The sequence below is a fragment of the Synchiropus splendidus genome, chromosome 10 (assembly GCF_027744825.2).
Source record: "Synchiropus splendidus isolate RoL2022-P1 chromosome 10, RoL_Sspl_1.0, whole genome shotgun sequence".
In the NCBI taxonomy this organism is placed as follows: Eukaryota; Metazoa; Chordata; class Actinopteri; order Syngnathiformes; family Callionymidae; genus Synchiropus; species Synchiropus splendidus.
The window spans coordinates 19,783,245-19,805,322 of record NC_071343.1 but is presented as its reverse complement, the minus strand read 5'-3'; the positions used below and the strand labels follow the sequence as shown (position 1 = coordinate 19,805,322).

Genomic DNA, 22,078 nt, shown 5'->3' with positions numbered 1-22,078 from the left:
TTCTTGTACCTCCTTCTCCGGCTGCTCTTACTTGCTTAAACCGTTGCTCTTCTGTATCATTCATCATCCAGCCCACTTCTAACATTGTTTTTCCTCACTCGCTTTTTGCTTGTAACCCATGAAGTATGTATCATTGCAGTTGAATTCAAAGCCTTTGTTTCCTCTTTCCCCTTTTTTTCAGGGATTGAGTTTGACAGCTCGCCTTAAACACAATTTAGTAGCATAATTGCATAAAACAGTGTACGTCCCTGGGTGGGCTCAAACCACCAACCTTTTGGGTAACAGCCGAATGCGCTAACCTATTGCGCCACAGAGACATCAGTTATTCTTTATTTTTAAAACATTTTTTTTTCATTCAAGTTTCAGTCAAGGATGTCAAGTTTCGGTCAACTGAAACCGGGACAATGTTCAACTTCCTTCAGAAAAGCTGTATGATCAGGGTCTATACCTGTGAGGGTTTGAACCACCAAACTATCAATTCATATTCAGTTTCAGTTTATCATCTTTGCAGAACAAAGCGGCCCGGCTAGCTCAGTCGGTAGAGCATGAGACTCTTAATCTCAGGGTCGTGGGTTCGAGCCCCACGTTGGGCGCAGTATTTTATCTGCCTCTAATCTAGGTGGTCTACATCCTTGTGTCCACACGATGCACCGACTGCAGAGGCAAATCTTCCCTTTTCTGTGTGATGTTTGTGTCTCTGTCACACAAACACAGAACTCCAGAACAAATCAATGTAGTACATATACCAGGACCGTAGGGACGCTGTAATGCTCTAGCACGACGCTAGTGCAAATCAAGCTCGTGCACTAAATATTAGCACTGGAGCGTTAACAAATGAGAGACATTGGTGTTTACAGACGACACAGTTGATCTTCAGTTAGAATCAACAATGAACTACAGGTGGTCAGAGAAGCGAAAATCATACTCGTCGACCAGGGGTGTCAAACTGACCAATGAGGTGTCAGCTGAAACAAACAGCACCAGACTGATGATCAACTGATGACAGTCTTCACACACCTGGTTTGGTGAGTAGGTGTCCTCTTGATTGGTTGGAACAAAGGCCTGCACCCACTGTGGCCCTTTGAGGACCAGTTTGACACCTGTGTCCTAGACCAATGAGCCCTCGCCCAACACCACAAAAGTTCCAATACACGTTTGAAATCACTGTTTTTTTTTACAAGCTGCTGACTTCAATGAAGATTTGAACTGACAGAATTAATCAACATCAAAAGCCAGATATTTCAGGTGGTGTTTTTTGTTTGTTCTTTTTTTCAGTTGCAAGTTATTTTAACTCAGGTACTTAGCATCCACCAAAACCTCAGAAATGGGATGGGAACCCATGCCTTCATTGGGAGACCAGAAGCCCAGTGTATGGGAAGGTTCAGTGATCTTTGGCAAATCATGTTTGACTGTTGAATTATTTTTTGCTGATTTCAAGTCACGTTTGGTTCTTTCCATCTGACTTCTGTTTGCTGACTACTTAATATGCTGTACTTTTCAGGTTCCATTCGTGTTTTTACACAAAATTTTATTTTTCACATTTTTAGATCCCAAAATGTTTTTTTTCCAGATGAAAGTAACATCTTTCAAACAAAGCGTTTGGACTCCAGGTACTCAGTGGCACAGTCATTCCACTGGTCAATGTACAGGACATATGGTTGGTACAGTCCTGCTGCCGTTGCTGTGTGCCTGCAGACTGGTGACAAAGCAACATTAACATTAAACCACACATCCAGCACACAAACAGGTTTATACATCAGTTTTTGTGGAAAAGAAAGATATCAAACACTGTCAGTTGATAAGATCAGGGAACAAAGAAACACACAATAAGAACTAAGGGAGGAAATTTGAAACGAGAGAACAAACAAATCATAAAATGAACAGAAAAGATATGTTGCACTGTGCCTGTTGAAGAGAAGTTGAACAAGCAAACCACAACACACAATCACAGAACACAAGCCTCTAAAGTCAGGGACAGAGAGCAACGTGAAGGTCAGGAGGCGTGTGCACGGCTGTGCTCTCAAACAAAGACGTCCACCTTCCTTCACTAATGTAATTGTTGTGGCATGATTCTGTATTGGAAATACAAGTGATACAACAAACCTATGTTCAGCTTGGCTTCACACTGACGGGACGCAGCAAAGACCAGCTGCCCTCAGAAGTTCCTGGCGTAACCATCAGTCTGTCTGCTGTGAATACACGGGAACAAAGGTCCACAAGATGACGTGTGCTTATGTGCCATTAGAATCTGAATATATTAATACTGTAATTGCCAGGGAAAAGAAATGTAAGTGACAAATTTCAGAAAAGTCTTCAGCACTTTAGCAATAAGCGCTTTTGAAGCAATAAAAGACAGCAAGACTCGGAAACATGAACAGACAAAGAATGGGGCAGAGAAAAAGGTTTGTCAGAAGTGGGATTTGAACCCACGCCTTCATTCAGAGACCAGAAGTCCCATGGTTAGGAAGGTTTATCACCTTGAGTCTGGCGCCTTTGACCGCTCGGCCATTCTGACAAAAGACCTTCAGAAGGTCGTCAGCAGCTGCATAGAAACTGGATTAACCAGTTAAACCCTGCAAAGTTCAGTGATCACAGCTTTGAACAAATTATTTTTCTTGTTTATATTGATTATTTAAATTACATTTTGCTCTTTCCATCTGACTTTTATGTGCTCAGTAACTAATGTACTTCCAACGCTCAAATGATGTTTTTGTTTTTGCAACACAAACCTTTTCACGAATGAAAGCAACATCTTTGTCGTGTTACGGTGTGTGAATATAAAAGTCGTGGCCTCATCACTACATTTAAGTTTACAAATAGAAAAGGTTTATTTCTATCCATTATTACACAGCAGCACCAGGTGTCACTGGTTTATCAAGGATAAAACTACTTTGAGAACAAATTACATTTGAGCATTGCAGTGCTCCATCCGCAGCTCCTTTTGGGATTCAGTTTGACACCTGCATATTCCAGGTATCAAGTGGGTCCACATTGACACAATGGGTAGAAAAGGTTTTGAATTCAACCTCCAGTGTTCATGTGGAAACCAGTCACACATACTCCAGTACTTCATCTGTGATGTTCATTCTCACCTTCCTCATGCATCAATAGGGTCATTTGCATTCAGACGCCTCCAACAGATCATGTACGGTAGCAACAGTCCCTATAAGAACGGGTGAATTAATTTTATATTTCCTTGCATGTTTTATATCAATGATAAAAAAAAAGGTAATTGCTGGGGTAGAACCCATGATCACAATGTTATTTGCAACCCTCATTTTGACTGGAGACATTCTGCAGACCTGTCCAATGTACCGTGACCGGATTCAAACTGGAATTTCTGTGGCTACAACACAGAGTACTAACATCGACACGATCACAGCGTCTTGGAAACATCTTTCTTGAGCAATAGAGACAAAAAAGTTGTGAATGTGTGGCATGCACTGAGTAAATATTCTTCTCAGGAAGTCAAACAGTGTTTCATTTCTGCATCATGAATGTAAGATTGGTTGAACATGTGTTTGGTTGAGGTTGTGGTGGTTTGAAAAGTAAAAAGTCTAGTCATCGTCTTCGAGCCTTCACCCACCCGCAAATATAATGGTGTTTAGGAAGGAAGATTCATTCCCTTAATCCATTTGAAGTGGCGTTATGAAGATTTCGATTGGGCATGTGAAGGTTCAGAACAGCTTTTGGTGCTCATATTGACTGGAGACGATCTGCCTAATAAAATTATCGCCTGAACAGGGATTTGAAACCTGGACCCTCAGATTATAAGTCTGATGCTCTACCGACTGAGCTATCCAGACTCTTAACATCGGTCATAATGTGGAAGCAGGGGACGTTGCGTATCATCAGTTCACTGAATCGTGCAAGATTTGCAATGCAACAATATCGGTTGAGACTGTAATATTAGACCAGGCATTTACGATCCACTGGTAGATAGATTAGAGGCAGATAAAATACTGCGCCCCAATATGGAACGACCGTGAGATTAAGAATCTCTGGGTGGCATGAAGAAATCTGAATTGATAGGTTGGTGGTTCATGCCCACACAGGGAGAGCCCCTGGTCGTATAGCTTTTCAGAGGAGCTTGGTGATCTGGTTCAAGCCCGATAGTCTATGCATGGACGAAGAGAGTTGTCCGTTTTGCTGACAAAGAAAAACCCCGCACCCAGAGGGGAGGAGGAAGGGCGAATCAGACCAGCCGCTAGAGATTCATTTATGTATTTTTCCATTGAGTCTCTCTCTGGGTGGGAGACATTATATAGTCTACTCAAGGGGAAAGGAGCCCCAGGAATTAGATCGATGGCGCAATCATAAGGGCGGTGAGAGGGAAGACAGAGAGCCTGGTCCTTATTAAATACCAAGATCATGGTAACAGGTAGGAACCTGTGAGAGATCCGGAGGTGAGGGTGGGGAGGAAGGAGTGGTCTGAAGAGAACAGGGAGCAGACCTAAGGCAATGAGCATGACAGTGGGTGCTCCAGCCAGCAATCTTGGACCGTGTCCAATCTATCTGCGGATTGTGTGTGGAGAGCCAGGGAAAACCGAGAACAAGAACCAGAAATGAGTTCACCTCAGAGTGGTTTCCAGACAGTGTGAGGGTCAGGAGGGCGGTGCGGTGGGTGACTTGTGGGAGCGGACTGCCATCAATTGCCGAAAGAGAGCTAGGGGAGTCCAACCTGACAAGAGGAATGGATAGTGAATCAGCAAAAGCAGCGTCGATAAAGTTATCGTCAGCGCCTGAATCTATGAACACCTCGACCCGAGAGTTCTTCTCTCCCTCATGCAGGGAGGCAGAAAATTTTTTTTCTTCCCACTCTAATAGGTGTCTTACTGACCTTATTCTGGGAGACGAGTGGAAGACGGGAGCCTCTGGGACGGACTAGACAAACAAGGATGATGTGGCACGGTTGGCCACAATATAAACAAAGGCCCCGAGAGATCCGGAGTTGGCGTTCCTCCGGTGTCACTCTCGTTCTCCCCACCTGCATGGGCTCAGAGGTTTCAAGTGAGGAGGAGACTTCGGGCTGAGGTTTAGTTGCTGGTGGAGAAAACAGGACTGGCAACACCATGTGATGAGTGGGACGTTTCTCTCTGATCCTGTTATCTATTCTAATAGCTAGGAGGATAAGCTCCTCCAGAGAGTTGGGTTTGTCGCGGAGAGAGAGTTGGTCCTGTATATTGGAGGCTAGTCCATTAATAAATATGGACATGAGTGCTGGCTCATTCCATCCAGCCTGGGCTGCTAGGATCCTAAAGCGGATGGAATATTCGGATACCGACTCCTTAGGGAAGTCTTGAGAAACAGATACTAAGCGCGAGGACCACTCTTGAAGGGAGCATCAAAAACTCGACGCATCTCAGAGGAGAAGTTGTGGAAATCGTTCAGAATGGGTCTCTCTCCCAAAGAGAAACTGCCCACTGGCTGGCCTTGTCGCGGAGAAGGTTTATACATTAAGCAATCCAGGCTCTGTCTATCTGGAAGAGTGAAGGTTGAGAGTCAAAGACAAGTGAGCATTGAAAAAAGAAGTTCTTACAGAAGCCCGGTTTACCTGTATAAACCTCCGGTGTAGGGATGGTCGGCTCTCGAACGCTGAATAGTTGTTGTACTGGTGCAGGAGCAGAAGCAGCGACTGGGGCAGGTAAGGTTGAGTCTGCTCCAGGAGGAGGCGAAGATCGGTCACAAAGGGCAGAAATCTTCTGCAGCTGCTCCAGGACACCCCGAGTCGCTCTCTCTAAAGTAGTGATTCTAGTGCCCTGGGAGCCTACGGCCTTCTGCAAATTTAAAATCATTGCTGAGTCAGTTTAAATGGCTAGATGGTTCTGTCATAATGTAACTGTAAGGTGACTCAAGAGCAGATGGTTTCAAATTCAGAGGACTCGAGACAAGCGAGGTTTCTGTTAATCAAGAGATTTATTACACCAAAACAAATTATAAACTGAGGGGGGCGACACCAAAGTGGAGCGCGGTGGACACAAACGGTGGGGGAATAACCCACAACAGAAAACAGGCATGAGATACACTGCGCTGTAAAACAGGGACAACAGAAAACACTGCACTTGGTATAAGTACTCACGAGGCTAAATTTAACAAAAGACGCTCGGTAGAGGCACAAAACAAACACGACGAAAAACTAGCGAACAAGCTAACAGAAAAAGCGAGTAAACAAACACTCAAGGAGGCTAACGCAGAGCTAAGGAGAGAACAAACAGACAGCGGTACAAACGAAGAGAGAGGAGAGAGATGCGGAGCGAGAATGAGAAACAACAAACCAGGGACAAGAGAATCAGAGTAACTACGAGAGATCATACCACATGTCGGCAGCGGACCATCTAGCGACAACACAGTGGGCAGCATGGTAGATAACCATGGGAGGATCATCAGCGGAATGAGTCCCAGCTGTGTGTCGCCATTATGCTGCAGAAGGACAGATGAAAACACGGCAGCGGGGAGACAGGAAGTACAACAATAAAAGCACATACAAACATGAAACCTAACACATTTCACTGTACCAGAAGGCATTGTGATGCAAGTCCTTGAAAATGAACCACGTCATGGAGGTGGTTGTTCGCACTGTAAATTTCATCCGAGCCAGAGGTCTGAACCACCGTCAGTTTGACAAACCTCTCAGCAACAGCAACATTACCCACAGCCTTCCACACTGAAGTGAGATGGTTAAGCCAAGGCGCTGTGCTTGAGGCAGTTCTTAGATCTTACGAGAGGAAATAGGACAGTTCATGGAGAAAAAAGTAATTACAATCTAGGAATGACTACAGGACCTTGCATTTTTGGTTGGTATTGCAGAACACTTGAACAATCTGAACGAAATGTTGCAAGGCCGCAAAAAAGTTGTCTGACAACATGCATGCATGTAAGTTGAAGCTGACTTTGTGGGAGACGCAACTGGCAAGTGGCCACCTGCTCATTTCACCTGTCTGAGAGATGTGCGTGTGACCAGACCTGATGCGGGCGTGAAATGGTACAAGGACCAGATGGCAAGATCACTGTGGGAGTTTGGAAAACGTTTTCAGGTGAACTTGAGACAGAATTTTCAGTTTTTCGCTCCCCTTTCACAGTTCTTATCTACCAGTCGACAACCAGAAAGAAATAATTGATTTGCAATGTGATGCAAGGGCAAATGTGCCTTCGTAGGTCTGGACACATTTTATCAGTATCTTCGACCAGGGTGTCCCAAATAAACAGCCCTGGCTGCTAAAATCTTGTGCATCTTTGGGGCAACCTACCTTTGTGAACAAAATTTCTCTGTAATGAATATCAATAAAACAAACACGCCACGTTCAAGGCTCACAAAGAAGCACTGAAATGACATTCTGAAAGTGACAGCTAGTCAGGACATGACACCTGGTGTTGATGCACTTGTACAGGCCAAAAGATGCCAAGTTTCAGGAACAAAAACAAGTCCAGTCTAGTCTAGCAGTCCAGACTAGACAAAAACCTTTAAAATGCTGCCATAGATACTGTTTGCATTGAAAGAATACATCTCTGTGACGATGAATCCTTACTGTGCTGATTTAAAAAATGTGCAATTTAATATGTAAATTCATTAGAAATTCCTAGCATTACCATATATTTTTGTACTTGTTCATGTTTTGTGCCTTTGTACAATCAGTGGGATCAGTTTCAAAGCATACATGTGAGAGATAAAAGTACACATTTGTCCAAGGCAATATGAGGTGTGTCGGGTTTCAGGTGTGGCGTGAAATGTTTTGTAAAAGGATTCTTCTTTAAATTTCAAGCTTTTCCGAATGTTCTTGTGCTTCTTTGCACCAAAACAAAGGAAACACGTGATATTTTGGTTATTTATAGCAGAGGGCGCTAAAATGTTAATGGTCCGGCCCCCTTGACATCTGCTGCGGCCATTTGTGGCCCACGATTGGTGGTTAATAGTTGCCATCGCAACATTGCCATCTCCTGGAGGGATTGATTATTGTGAGGAAAGAAGAAGCCGAGCTGTTCCTCCTGTCTCCCTCCATGTTCAACAATCCTCATCAAAGATATCAACTAGATTTGAAGCAACTGAGAGAAAGCAAAGAAAAAACAAGGAAAATTCACATGACAGACTCAAATGAAACTATTTAAAGAAAGTCCAATATGAATGAGTTCTGAAATAATTTGCTGCTGAAACAATCGTTGTAAAAAGCAGCTTTGATCCGCTGAACAGAAGTGAAAGTACTTCAAGCATTTAAAGAATTTAGGTGTGGCCAGTGAAGACCGCTTCCTCTTTAGAAAGTTCAGTCTTGAATGTTCAATATTGTTTCTGAAAGGTGAGCGAAGAGCTCAGGTGAGTTCACACATGGATGCTTGATTTGTTCTGCGCTTGTGTTTATAGAGGCTTCATTGTCTGACAGAGACCCTGCTGATTTAAAACTACATTATGTAGTTTGATAGAATCTGGCCTGCTTTTCTTGTCTGTCTGGTTCTGGTGCTGGAGTTGAATAAAAACAAGCCCAAATTATTGATATTTCAAACATTATTGTTATAGTTTCCATAATAATTGTGGCTTTCTCTGTTACCTGATTAATGCCATACTTTGCTCCATTTTGGGAAATATTTGTTTTATGTCAATGACTGACATATTTGCGCAGCTCTCAAGCAAATGTAAAAATGGCGCAGGACTTTATTTGTCAGGACTTTATTTGGTTTTGTTGTCCCTCTGGTTCATACAGTCAGGATGATCAGCAGGTTTCACCTGTCGAGGAAAAGGTTGAAAAGTTGTTTGACGGGCCAAATGAGGCGCAGATTGGAGGCTTGTGTCGAGCCAATATGAGCGTGTAAAGAAGTGCAGTGAGATTGGGAATGAAGATATCACTTGTTAGTTATTACAGTCAAGGTCAGTCAAGTATTCAGGACACTAAGGTGCTGAAATGTTATTGTTCAGTGAAGGCTGATGCAGGATTGTGCTCTCTCTCTCTCTCTCTCTCAGTATCACTGCTGGTTGAGTGGACAGAGTTCACTGTTGTGACCCACAAAAAACTTATGCACCGCGTCTTATTTTGATGTCAGTGTTGCAACAGTCAGGTATTTTGTTTCATGGAAATTGATACTGAGTAACTTGTTTTGGTTTCAGCAGTAGTTGGGGAATTGCTTTATAAAGTCAAAGAAGTTCTGATGAGTCGCTGCAGTGTTTTACTGTGCTCACCCACCAGTTTTAAGCTTTGCCCAATTCCCTGTCTGAGGAGCATGAAAGGACTCCATATTAAAATGGTCAGGTGGATGGAGGCAGTCTCAGTGACGCAAACATGGAACTGTTGAAGATTGAATATTGATGTGAAAATTAAAGAGATTTTAAACTTGAAAAGACAAGCTACGCGAGTGAAAGCCGATGACCAGGCGACACACACACAGACGCATGTCTGAGGTGAACGACAAACACAAACAACACCTGAGTTAATCTTTCACAGGACACAGCCCCTCGCTCACTGGGCGAGGTCCCTCCATCAGAGTGAGGATCAGAAGGAGCTGGAAGCTTCATCTGCAAACATGGACACAAGTCTTCAGACCAGCGGAGCAATGCTCACAGGTCAGTGTCTTTAACGCGACAGATTGTAGCACAGATGGTAGAAAGGTCGGCTTGTGATTGTGAGGTTGCAGGTTTGATCCCAGCATCCTGGCATGTTTGCGTCGCAGCCTACTGCCGTCAGTGTGTGAATGGGTGACTCAGCGAAAAGCACTTGGGTTGCTGGATGAGGATAGAAAGCGCTGTGTAAGGTTGAGCTGAGACTCAGGTCAGTGAGGTCACAGAGAAGAACCAGTGGCTCTGATGAGCAGCAGGTTCTTCCATCCACCATCAGACCTCACAATGCTGACCTCCATGTGGAATGTTGACATCACATGTGATGGACTCTTCTGTCCATGTCTTCTTTCTTCTCTCATGACTTTGTTCTGCTGCTCTGAACCTGATGAATGAAGTTCTGTTGTTGACAAGAACCACCCGTGATGATGCTGTTGTGTTTGTGTGAAGGTGTGGAAAGAGAGGAGGAAGCTCCTCCCTCTAAAGCCCCTGTGGGTGAGGACCATGGCAGCCAGACTAGAGCTCAGAGGTGAGAAGATCAAGAAGATCAATTCTTCTGTCAGAGCTACAAATACTTGAAACCATTTTCACACTGCAACTTCTGTGTTCAGCTCAGAGCCACTCACATCAGAAGCTGCTGGACGAGGACACAGACCTGGACCTGCTCCCAGCTGTGTGTCTCTGAAGAGTGACAGGTCTATGGAAAGACCTGTTTACTTCAGTAGTGTACAGAACGATCAGAGGAGGAGCAAGTGAGTGGCAGACCAGGCACAAGACTGAGGGGGCATCTGGTGATCAGATGGTGAATCATAGATTGGAGTGTTCATCAGAGTTGTGTCTCCATCAGGCTTAATCGGGAGAAACCAGAAGATCCTGAACTCAGCTGTGTGTCTCTGAAGAGTGGCGCATCGAAGAATCTTAACATTTATTTCAAAGGTGGACAAGGGCCTTCAGGAGAGAGGTGAGGGTTTCTGTCCCTCTCCACTCATGTGATTGTTGGGTCTGTACAAAGGTCTCTGAGGCACCTTCTGCTTGGACTGAAGCCCTCAGATGTTCACCAGCTTCATCTCAGTTGATATTTCAGCATGGACAACAATAATAGAGCTAAAAGCTGCTGCTGTCAGACAGACTGCTGCTGCTGGACTCAGAAAGAATTCCACACCTTCGTGCCCAATATAAACTTTACTACTGATACTTTATGAACTTTACTTCACTGGATCATTCATCTGTTGGTGAAGAAGGTTTTGAGTTGTTGCATCAAGCAGCAGAATTCGAAACAACCTCCTACGTTCTTATCCTCCAAGTCTTCTGGAGGCATTTTAATGAGATCAGCTGAGACTGTCTTGATTCTTCCCACTATCTGGAAATGCTGGTTGTTATGGCAGGTTCTGGTGTTTATTCAACTGGAGTCAAAAGTGCTGCTCCACGACGAAGAAACTGCACATTCAAGAGAAGAAGCAGTGAACTGAACTGATGAAACATGAGTTCACATCTGTTTACTCCGGTTTCCATGAATCTGGAACTAGATTGATCTGTTTCAGCTGGGCTGCACCTGGAAGAGTCACAGTCTGAGTCTTGACCTTCATCAGATCATCAGTGTCCTTGTGAAAGTGAGGCTTATTTACTGTCTGATGTTCTTCACAGAGAGGATCAGCAGGTCTCAGATGTTCTCAGTCTCCAGTGTGTCCAGCACCATCAGACAGATCTGGACTCCACACTTCAGGTGTGTTCAAGTGTTAGCTCCTCCTGCTAACAACAACAGATGCTAACTCACCAGTCGGGATTCTGGTCACCTCTGAAGGTCAGCAGGTTTTCCCTCACATGATCAGGTCACATGTTTATGTTGCAGCTCCTTGAGGAGACTGTCATGACCCTGGTGAAGAAGGAAGTGAGGAGAGTCCAAAGGTTCCTCAGTCCAGATGACCCCAAATACCAGGATGATGACGAAGAGGTGAAGGTGAAGTGTGATGAGGAGCAGATGAGGAGCAGCAGAGAAGCTTTCCTGGACTTCATTATGAACCTCCTGAGGAGCATGGAGGAGGAGGAACTTGCTGGTCGTGTGTGGAGCAGTAAGAGGATTTGAACCTTCAACCTGCTGAATGTGAAGCCTTTTTTCTAAAGGTCCATTTGAGCTGAAATACCTGGAGCTGATGAGAAGAATGATCTGAAGCTTGGGCAGAGTCACCTTCCAGCATCTTCTGATCATGTGACTTCTCTCTTCATTCAGGAAGTCGTGCTGGTGCGTGTGCAGGACGACTGAAGAGGAGCCTGCAGAAGAAGTTCCACAGTGTGTTTGAGGGAGTGGCTAAAGCAGGAAACTCTGCCCCTCTGAATCAGATCTACACAGAGCTCTACATCACCGAGGGGGGCACAGACCAGGTCAACCAGGAGCACGAGGTCCGACAGATCGAAGCAGCAACCAGGAAGCAGACCAGACCAGAAAGGACTATCAGACAAGAAGACCTCTTTAAAGCCTCAGCTGAGAGAGAGGGACCATTCAGGAGCCTGCTGACAAAGGGCGTGGCTGGCATTGGGAAGACCCTCCTGACACAGAAGCTGACTCTGGACTGGGCTGAAGACAAAGCCCACCAGAACTTCAAGCTCATGTTTCCTTTCACCTTCAGGGAATTGAACCTCTTGAAACAAAAGAAGTTGAGTTTGGTGGAACTTGTTCATGATTTCTTTCCTGACACCAAAGAATCAGGACTCAGCACCTTTGATGGAGTCCAGATTCTGTTCATCTTGGACGGTCTGGACGAGTGTCGACTCCCTCTGGACTTCAACAGTCGGGTCCTGACAGAAGCTACAGAGTCCACCTCAGTTGACGTCCTGCTGACCAACCTCATCAGGGGGAAGCTGCTTCCCTCAGCTCACCTCTGGATCACCACACGACCTGCAGCAGCCAATCAGATCCCTCCTGAGTGTGTGGACATGGTGACCGAGGTCAGAGGGTTCACTGACCTCCAGAAGGAGGAGTACTTCAGGAGGAGGTCCAGACATGAGGAGCAGAGCAGGACCATCATCTCTCACATCAGGAGCTCACGAAGCCTCTACATCATGTGTCACATCCCCATCTTCTGCTGGATCACTGCCACAGTTCTGGAGGACATGTTGAAGAGCAGAGAGACCAGAGAGCTGCCCAAGACCCTGACTGAGATGTACATCCACTTCCTGGTGGTTCAGGCCAAAGTCGAGAAGCTCAAGTACCATGGAGGAGCTGGGACAGACACAGTTTGGGATCCTGAGAGCAGGAAGATGATTGAGTCTCTAGGAAAACTGGCTTTTGAGCAGCTGCAGAGAGGAAACTTGATCTTCTATGAATCAGACCTTACAGAGTGTGGCATCAACATCACAGCTGCTGCACTTTACTCAGGAGTCTTCACACAGATCTTCAGACTGGAGAGAGGACTGCACCAGGACAAGGTCTTCTGCTTCATCCACCTCAGTCTTCAGGAGTTTCTGGCTGCTCTTCATGTCCACCTGAGGTTCTTCAACTCTGGTGTCGATCTGCTTGATTCACATATAAGAACTGTACTGACCTTCATCTTGGGATACAGACTTCTTCCAGGACAGTTCTACCAGAGAGCAATAAATGAAGCTGTAGAAAGTCCAAATGGACATCTGGACTTGTTCCTGCGCTTCCTTCTGGGTCTGTCTCTGCAGAGCAGCCAGAGTCTCCTCCCAGGTTTGTTGCCACAGACTGGAATTGCCTCCTGGACCCATCAGCACACAGCAAAGCTCATCAAGAAGAAGATAAGTGAAAAAGTGTCTCCAGAGAGAATCATCAATCTGTTCCACTGTCTGAGTGAAGTGAAAGACACTTCTCTAGTGGAGCAGGTCCAACAGCAGCTGAGATCAGGACGTCTCTCCACAGCTCAACTGTCTCCTGCTCAGTGGTCCACCCTGGCCTTCATCTTACTGTCCTCAGAGGAAGATCTGGAGGTGTTTGACCTGAAGAAATACTCTGCTTCAGAGGAGGTTCTTGAGAGGCTGCTGCCTGTGGTCCAAGCTTCAAAACAAGTTCTGTGAGTGGATCAAACACTGAAACATCTTTGATAATGTGAACTGAACATGAAGGTTTGATTGACTTGTTCTTTTAATTCAGACTGAGAGACTGTCAGCTGGCAGACAGAAGTGGTTCCCTTCTGTCCTCAGTCCTCAGCTCTCCGTCCTCTTGTCTGACACAACTGGACCTGAGCTACAACTACAAACTGAAAGATTCAGGAGTGGAGCTGCTGTCTGCTGGACTGAAGAGTCCACACTGTCACCTGGAGACTCTCAGGTCAGAACACGTCATGTGTCCAGTTTAAGAGCTGAAATGTGAAAGTCAGAGGAGGAGACTCCAGTTTCAGAGAGTCAACAGACCATCATTGAGTTGGATGAGATTGTGCTGAAAAATATAGAATTAAATCAATGCTACATTTGATATTTAATGAGTTTAAATTTAAATATTGAAATAAACTTCGGATTTAGAAGTAACCAACCGCACAATACAATGACATATTTCAGAAATTCAGATTTTCAAAAATCCTCAATATGTTGGTGAAAACACAGTGATCTGTCTGTCTGACACACATGGAACAGAGCGACCTGTGCCTTTATTTAACTTTATATTGTACATGGAAATGCAGTTTGGACGATGGATTATTCATGTTATTTATGAGTCAAAATATGCTGTTTTTCTTTGAAAATCAGAAAGCATTTCTGGTGATGCTTTTTCATTTTCACATTTGTCACTTCAACTGGCTTATGGTCTATTGAATTACAAGTAACATCTGGCCAGCAGATGCTTATTTTTTTTATTCAATGTCTGGCACCGCAGCACGAAGCAGCCCAGCAACACGTACGACAGGTACAGCAGCACAGTATCCTAGCATCTCACTCTCACAAGGTGCTCTACCGCCACAGTTGTACCTATAACACAGGAGGGCTTTCTCTGGACGGTATCTGACACCTATCAGGGCGTGTTTATACCACAGCGGAATGAACAGAGCGAACCATCTCAGAGTCAATCATCGAGTGGGAAAATGCACTCAGCGAGGCTTTTGAGGAGCCATCAAGGCTTGGAAAAACAAGCTTTTGAGAAATTAGGATTGGAATTAGCCTCATCATATAGGCTAGCTTCAGTTGCTTGTCACATTACTGTTGACTATTTTCTCTTTATTTCTGCTGAGTTTGACTCCATGTCTTCTCCTGAATGTCACTAACTACAATCAGACTGAGATGAAGTGACTCTCATGTCTTGTCTTTTAAACTGATGAAGATCAGACTGGGCAGTAGATAAGGTGACTTGACAAAACAGAGGATTGAAAAAGTCACTTGTTGATGACACTTGTCTCTTTCACAGCCTGAGCTGGTGTCAGCTGTCAGACAGAAGTGGTTCCCTTCTGTCCTCAGTCCTCAGCTCTCCGTCCTCTCGTCTGACACAACTGGACATGAGCAACAACTATGACCTGGAGGATTCAGGAGTGGAGCTGCTGTGTGCTGGACTGGAGAGTCCACACTGTCACCTGGAGACTCTCAGGTCAGAACACACCATCTGTCCTTCTTCAGAGCTGAAATGTGAAAGTCAGAGATGGAGACTCCAGATTCTCAGTGGCGTCAGTCTTCAGCAGGTTCCTCCTGCAGTCATGTGACTGAGGTTCTAAAATAGAACCTCGAAGTGAAAATGCATCCATTTGTATTCATGTGTAACGCTGCATACTCTACAAATATAACGTTGTTGTGTTTAGCTCTGCCTTCAGGGCTGAAGCGCGGATTCTGGAGAGAGGTTGATTGACCAATGACGTACTGACTCTTAAGTCCAAAGCTTTTCCCTTCTTCGTCCCCCACACTCTCCTCCGTCTCACATTCAGCTTTAGATCAAATCAAGAGTTGAAAGTCTTCTCAAAATAAAATAGAGTCAAAATAGAGGAATGAAAAAGTGTCAATTGTCGATGACACTCGTGTCTTTCACAGCATGAGCTGGTGTAAACTGTCAGCGAGAAGTGGTTCCCTTCTGTCCTCAGTCCTCAGCTCTCCGTCCTCTCGTCTGACACAACTGGACATGAGCTACAACAACCTGAAGGATCTAGGACTGGAGCTGCTGACTGCTGGACTGAAGAGTCCACACTGTCACCTGGAGACTCTCAGGTCAGAACACATCAGCTCCTCTTTTCAGATCTGCTCCACAACTGGACGGTTCTTCTGCTCTTATGATTCTCTAAAACACTGTTCCTCCTTCACCACAGTCTGTCAGGGTGTGGGATCTCAGAGAGAGGTTGTACTTCTCTGGCCTCAGCTCTGACCTCTAACCCTTCCCATCTGAGAGAGCTGGACCTGAGCTTCAACCATCCAGGAGGACCAGGACTGAAGCGGCTGTCTGCTGGACTGGAGAGTCCAGACTGGAGGCTGGAGACTCTCAGGTATGGACAGAGCAGCAGAAGTGACTGACTGAGCTCCAAAGAGCTGAAGAAACTGAGCATGTGATCCAGAAGCAGACAGAGAGGATGTGGGTGTGTGACGCTGCTCAGACTCTTCATCTGGACTGAGCACATGAATCCAAACACAAGACATATTCTCCTGCTGGACACCAGTGGGATCACCAAGGAGAAAGTGACTGAGCAGCTGTTTAGAGATGCATCTTGGTTGTCATCAACACAGTCATGAAAGAGCTGCAGGACATAATAGTCCTGAAACATCTGAAGTCACATGGATCTACTCTCATCCTTCTGACTCTTTCTCCCTCCAGGCTGGATCACTGTGGACCACAGAGGTTAACATCTGGACTGGAGAGATGTAAGTCTGTATCTTGTTGCTTCATGAGAGCTCCTCGACTCTGTCAGCTTCTAGTGGAGCAGCTGTGATGTTAGTGACGTCATGTGACCCTTGGATCTGCTGCTGGAACTTGTCTTCATCAAGTCCAGGTCACTGCCCAGAACACTGCTCACCAACGTGGTGTCCAGCTGCAGCTAATGAGGAGCCTCTGTGCAGATCTAGAAGCAGCACTGTGGATTTTCCTCATCATCCAATATTGATTCATTCACTATCTTCAGTCTTTGACTCCAGAGTCTCAGGAGTTCTGAGCATCATCATGTTCCCTAAACTAGACTGATGTTAGCGACAGGCTAGCTTACCTCCTGACCTCAGATGGAGACACTTGTGTCTTTCACATGGGACATCAGCTGCTCCAGATTATTCTGGGATGTTCCAGTCCTCCTGGTTCTTCTCTTGACGTGGGACCAGTCTCAGATGACTGTTGACCCGACACAGTTTGGACCTGTGGGCTCATGATCTCCACTGTAGCTCATGTTGACCAACAGAGTTCTTCTACCATCATCACCACATGTGTCTTCTTCTCTCAGACTTCCGTCCACTCTCACTGGACCCAGACACAGCTCACCGACGCCTCCTGCTGTCCAACAACAACAACATGGTGGAGCTAGTGACGGAGGATCAGGAGTATCTGGACCACCCCGACAGGTTTGAGCGGTGTCCTCAGGTGATGAGCAGAGAGGCTGTGACTGGTCCCTGTTACTGGGAGGTGGAGTGGAGAGGAAGAGTTTCTGTGGCTGTGACTCTCAGGAGAGACGGAGGGAAAGAAGATGAGTCTGAGTTTGGACAGAACCGTTATTCCTGGAGTCTGAGCTGCTCTGATGATGCTGGATATAAAGTCTGTCACAATAAGAGAGAAACTGCCATCAAGAGCTCAGAAGTCTCTCACAGAGTTGCAGTGTTGCTGAATGCACCTGCTGGAGTTCTGCACTTCTACACAGTCTCCTCTGGAGTCCAGACCCCCCTCTACACCTTCTTCTCCTCCACTGAACCTCTGTACTTGGGATTTGGACTCAGAGCGGCTCCTGGATCTGGTTCCTCAGTGTGTGTGTGTGTTCCTCCAACAAACTGGAATTGACTGTAAATGAACAGAAAAACTAGATTGTCCTCTGGATCTTTGTCTTTTCCCACCAAGATTCCCCACTAAAGTGATTAGAATGGTATCAGTGAGGAAGCGTGCAGCTGAGCTCCTCTCAGGAGATCAGCAACTGTCACACACCACCATGGAAAATGACCTGTTCTGTACCACAGAGGTTATGACAGCAAATAAATGTAAGAAATGTATTTCACATAAAAGAAAAAAAATGTTGATAAAGATGTACATCTAAGCATATAAATTAAATTCAGAAATACATTATAGTAGTTTAAAATCATGCCTAACAACTGCAGACTGTGAAGATAAAAACTGTAAATATAGCGCAGTTCCCTGGCTGAGGGTGAATTGAAAATATTGTTTATTGTACTGTCTTAACGTTGATTCTTTGTGTTTATTTTAGTTGGGACCAAGTTGCTTTTAAGAAAGTAACAATGTCTCTGTAATGTAAATGTATAAGTCAGTGGGAAATAACAGGAAGAAATGGAATCTGGTGGAAGCTTACCTCTGTTTCTATCCAACTGTCCCAGGAAAAAGGTACCGGTTCTGGAAATAATCTGGTGCTTTCTTGGTATCAGCATGAAAGTGGAATTAATCACATAATCCAACAAGGTAACAGAAACGCCTTAATTCAGCCACTCTTTTTTTGAGGCAATTTTTCTGTAATTCTCATAAACGTTTAGACAACGTCCTTTGTTTAGATGAATTACACAATGAAACAGGGGTTTCTCCCACAACATGCAGTAGAATGTCCTTCTTCTGTCAGGAAATGATGCTGGTTTTGACAGAGGTTTGCAAACTTTTTAGCAAGTGGAGGTCAAAGTTAAACATACTTCACTACTACTAAAATCCGTATTTACATGGATTACACAATAAAAAATTAAAGGAATACAGGGATTGTGTTTTCATCCGCAGAAAGAACGAAAAAGGCTTCATTCGATTAATTTATTTCAAGTTGCGGCTGTGGCTTGACTGTGCCCGCGGATGAGTCGGATAGCTTGATTCCAGTGAGGGTCAGACCAGAGTTGAATTACGACATGGTGAGAGCCAAATTCACTGATCACTTTGTGCCCATAAGGATGGGTTCCCTTCCAGCATGGGCCTCACCTGAAGGACCAGCCAAATCAAAAAAGCCTAAAACAGAATGACTCACTTCAAGGCGGCCCTGAAACAGTCCGCAGAACTGAATGGGCCACGGACCCCGACGTCATATCCCTAAGATACACGCGGGCGAAAGTAGAAGCTGACGACCAAGATGCAGCTTCACAGATGTCTAGCATCAATGCACCTCTCGACAAAGCTGCTGACGTGGAAATTGCTCTGGTTGAATGAGCCTTCAATCCAGCTGGAGGATCATCTCTTGTGGCTTCATATGCTGCAGAGATGGCTGCACAGATCCAATTAGCCAAGCGCTAGGTGGTCACCGCTCTCCCAGTGGACTGAGCACCAAACACACAAATAGTCTTGCCGAGTTACGTATCACTCTGGTACAGTTGAGATAGGCCGCTAGAGCCCTCATTGGACAGAGCAGGTGCAAACGACGAACATGCCGGGTTGATTGGCAGGGCCGACAGGTCCCCAACTCTTTTGGCAGACACCAAGGCCAAAAGAAGTGCCGTCTTATATGACACGATGTCAATGCGAGCATAGTCCAAACGCTGACCAAAAGATGACCTGCACAGTCCTGCCAGGACTCCAGCGCGGAACCACAGCCCTCGTGACTGGTCTGATCCTGCGAGCTCCACGTAAAATACGTTTCACAACAAGGTGACTCCTGGCTGGATATCTACCAAAACCCTCGAGACCCGCAGTAATAGCAGCCACAAACACTCGCCCCTTGTCCAGGAGCTTCTGCAGGAAACCCAGACAAGGGACAAGACACTGCAACCAGTCCTTTTTTCTGCACCACTTATCAAAAACCCACCATCTCGTGGCATATGCTCTGTTGGTAGCCGTAGCATAAGCTCTCTGAATCATAGAAACCACTAACTCAGGTAAATCCAGGTTGCTCTGTCTCATCCACTCGGCAACCAAACCTTGAGCGGACGTCCCATGACAGGATGAGACAAAATTGTCCCCCCAGCCTGCGTCAGTGCCCATGGCACGTTGGAAACCGTTCATGGCTCCCCCACTGTCAACTCGACCAGATTCGGAAACCACCTGGTGCCCACTCCTCCACCAGGGCGCATTGAGGGACCCCAGGATGTGACGTGCTCTCAATGACAGCAGATGACTGGCCGCCCAAACTACGATGGAGACTGCCACCTTGTGGAGAGCGGGAGACCTGACACCCCCCTGTCTGTTCAGGTATGCTACAGTAGACGCATAGTGGCGGAGTACTAGTACTAGAAAGGCAGTCAGTTGTATTGGAAAAACTTTGTCCCCCACTGGCAACCCTAGATACATTCTGTGCCTCAATAGAACGGGAACATGAAAATATGCATCTATCAAATTCTTTGACATCATCCAGTCCCATCCAGCTTCACCGTCAGCATCCTGAACGGACGAGAAGTGATGCACTGATTCAGATGAATTGGAACTGATTGGAACATTTGGCCCCTGACTAACAGTTGGCGCCAGATCAGCCAGTCTTGAGGACCCTAGCCAACCAAGAGTCCTACAGAGGTGTGGCAGATGAGCTTGACATGTCCAAAGGGGGCGCCCTGCGTGCGTCAGTTCTGTAGCTCTGATTTGTGCCAAAACTCCAGAGGCCGAATTATTGTCTCTGCAGAAACACATGAAGATGAACATGTGTACAGCTCTATGGCTGTTCTCTATCTTTACCTTGTGAAAGATTCTACATCATAGTCATGGCTGTCTTTCGTTCTCTTGAATGAATGTCAACTATTTTGTTATCAAATGTGATTCACAACATCTTTTACATGTTTGGAAATATCTGTTGCACATTTACACACTTCTACACAGTAATTGTGCAACATCCTATTCCATAGTAAACATCCATGCAAACATGAAAACATGAACAAACATCAACAAAACGTTTTTGAGTCAAAACTCTCCCAGCTTCATTCTTTCAGCAGTCTCCCTGCTGACCTGCATCTGGACACAGCACCCTCCGAATCACTGAAAAAAAAAAACAGTGACCTTCTCCATCATGTGTACTCAAAATAACTTGGGTGTGGTCAGTTCCTTATATAGCAGGTCAATAGAACGCTGCACAACTGCCTGATGTAAAACAGGCGTGCTGTGGAAAACCTCAAGCAAATGAAGTTCAGTATAGTAGCATCAGCGCCACTTGAAATGTCACACCTCTTTTATGTGTTTCTAAGCAAGTGGCGGTGGTCAAAGTAATTGTCCAAATCTCGCATGCTTCTCCTTGGCCTTGACTGTAACCATGAATTATGTATTGTAATAATAATAATACATCGTAATATGAAGACAGCGGATGGTATTTTGTGATGTTTTTTGTTTACATGTTGAAGTGCTCCAGTGTGATTTTGCATCCGTATATATGTGCATTTTATATATGTGCATTTGTGGATGAAGGATGAGTAACTCACACACATACCACCTCGATACACCACTGGAGGCTGTTCACACATCTGTCTGATACTTGATCTTCTTACTGCACTAGGCTCATTCTCAGCCGGCCTGGGAAGTGGACTAGGTCTGTTTATGTTTTTAAACTCACATGAGCGGTTGGAAAAGGTAAATCCTTTCACATGGTTTGACATTTGACAGAATCTTACTCTTGTAGAGGTTTGCTTGACATGATGCCATGTGGATGGACCCAAGTGCAGCTAAGCCAGTTGACAGAAGACACGAACAATGAGATTAAATTCAACAAATTTAATCACAAGATGTAACAATTAAATAATACAGACAGACAATAATGTTGTAACTAAAAGCGCTGGGAACCAAAACGTGGACCGGGATCAACACTCAGGGAACAGGGAGAAAATCTGAAAAACAAGAGAGGCGGATTAGAATCAAACGACCTACTATAAAAAAGGGAGAACAGAAAACACACACCCGGAGTTAAGCTCAACGTGGTGGTGGCACTCAACTGAAAGCGCTCGATGGCGGTGGATAACCACAGTCGTGCACACGAGGAGTAAACTGACGAATATATGTAACTAAATGTGTGATAGCATCGGTTTACATGATATGAAAAGTAGTGTTCACAACTTCAAATTATCTTTTCTTTTTTTTTTTTAAACCGGAGCTCAGTTTTTCATTTCATGGGAATTTTGCAATTGCTTTCCAATGCGCTGATTACAATTGTCATATCTGGCATCGTATCTGCGGTTTGTTTATAGACAATAACTTTGAGACTGAAAAACATAAAGCATCCGATTGTTGTTGAACTCTAAAGCCAATCAGGTGGCACTCCACTCCATCCCAACATGCCCTGGGAGCCAGGCGGAAGTCAGGCTGAAGCAGTGGTTTGTTCAGGCAGACCATGTTTAGCAAATATTGACCTGAGGACATTCATTGTTGTGTTCGTGACGCGGAGCAGGACCCAAGTGCAGTAATGGAAGAATTACAGGAGGCAGACAGCGGGTCAAATACAGTAATTTCACAGAATAGAAAGACTCAACAAAGGCATAACCAAACCGGGAGACTGTTTGATAGCAGAGAAAACAAACACAATGAATAATAAAACACAAAATAAACGA

At 45.1% G+C, this 22,078-nt stretch overlaps 1 protein-coding gene and 4 non-coding genes across 5 annotated transcripts; 2 read left to right on the top strand and 3 right to left on the bottom strand.

The window, feature by feature from the left end:
- Nucleotides 1–243: 243 nt before the first annotated feature.
- trnan-guu (transfer RNA asparagine (anticodon GUU)) lies at nucleotides 244–317 on the bottom strand. The gene has a single exon. It is a non-coding gene; the product is annotated as a tRNA-Asn (tRNA).
- Nucleotides 318–520: 203 nt separating this feature from the next.
- Nucleotides 521–593, top strand: trnak-cuu (transfer RNA lysine (anticodon CUU)). The gene has a single exon. It is a non-coding gene; the product is annotated as a tRNA-Lys (tRNA).
- Nucleotides 594–2,405: 1,812 nt separating this feature from the next.
- Nucleotides 2,406–2,515, bottom strand: trnal-caa (transfer RNA leucine (anticodon CAA)). Its single transcript has 2 exons — nucleotides 2,478–2,515; nucleotides 2,406–2,451 (listed from the first exon to the last, which is right to left on the bottom strand). It is a non-coding gene; the product is annotated as a tRNA-Leu (tRNA).
- A 1,218-nt stretch (nucleotides 2,516–3,733) lies between these two features.
- Nucleotides 3,734–3,806, bottom strand: trnai-uau (transfer RNA isoleucine (anticodon UAU)). Its single transcript has one exon. It is a non-coding gene; the product is annotated as a tRNA-Ile (tRNA).
- A 4,420-nt stretch (nucleotides 3,807–8,226) lies between these two features.
- LOC128765516 (NLR family CARD domain-containing protein 3-like) lies at nucleotides 8,227–18,226 on the top strand. Its single transcript, XM_053876187.1, has 14 exons — nucleotides 8,227–8,305; nucleotides 9,426–9,544; nucleotides 9,986–10,064; nucleotides 10,147–10,287; nucleotides 10,383–10,496; nucleotides 11,180–11,258; nucleotides 11,385–11,604; nucleotides 11,763–13,560; nucleotides 13,641–13,817; nucleotides 14,883–15,059; nucleotides 15,494–15,667; nucleotides 15,766–15,939; nucleotides 16,266–16,312; nucleotides 16,879–18,226. Exons 2-14 carry the CDS (start codon nucleotides 9,505–9,507, stop codon nucleotides 17,424–17,426), a joined length of 3,768 nt encoding a protein of 1,255 aa, XP_053732162.1. The 5' UTR covers nucleotides 8,227–8,305; nucleotides 9,426–9,504; the 3' UTR covers nucleotides 17,427–18,226.
- The last annotated feature ends 3,852 nt before the right edge of the window (nucleotides 18,227–22,078 follow it).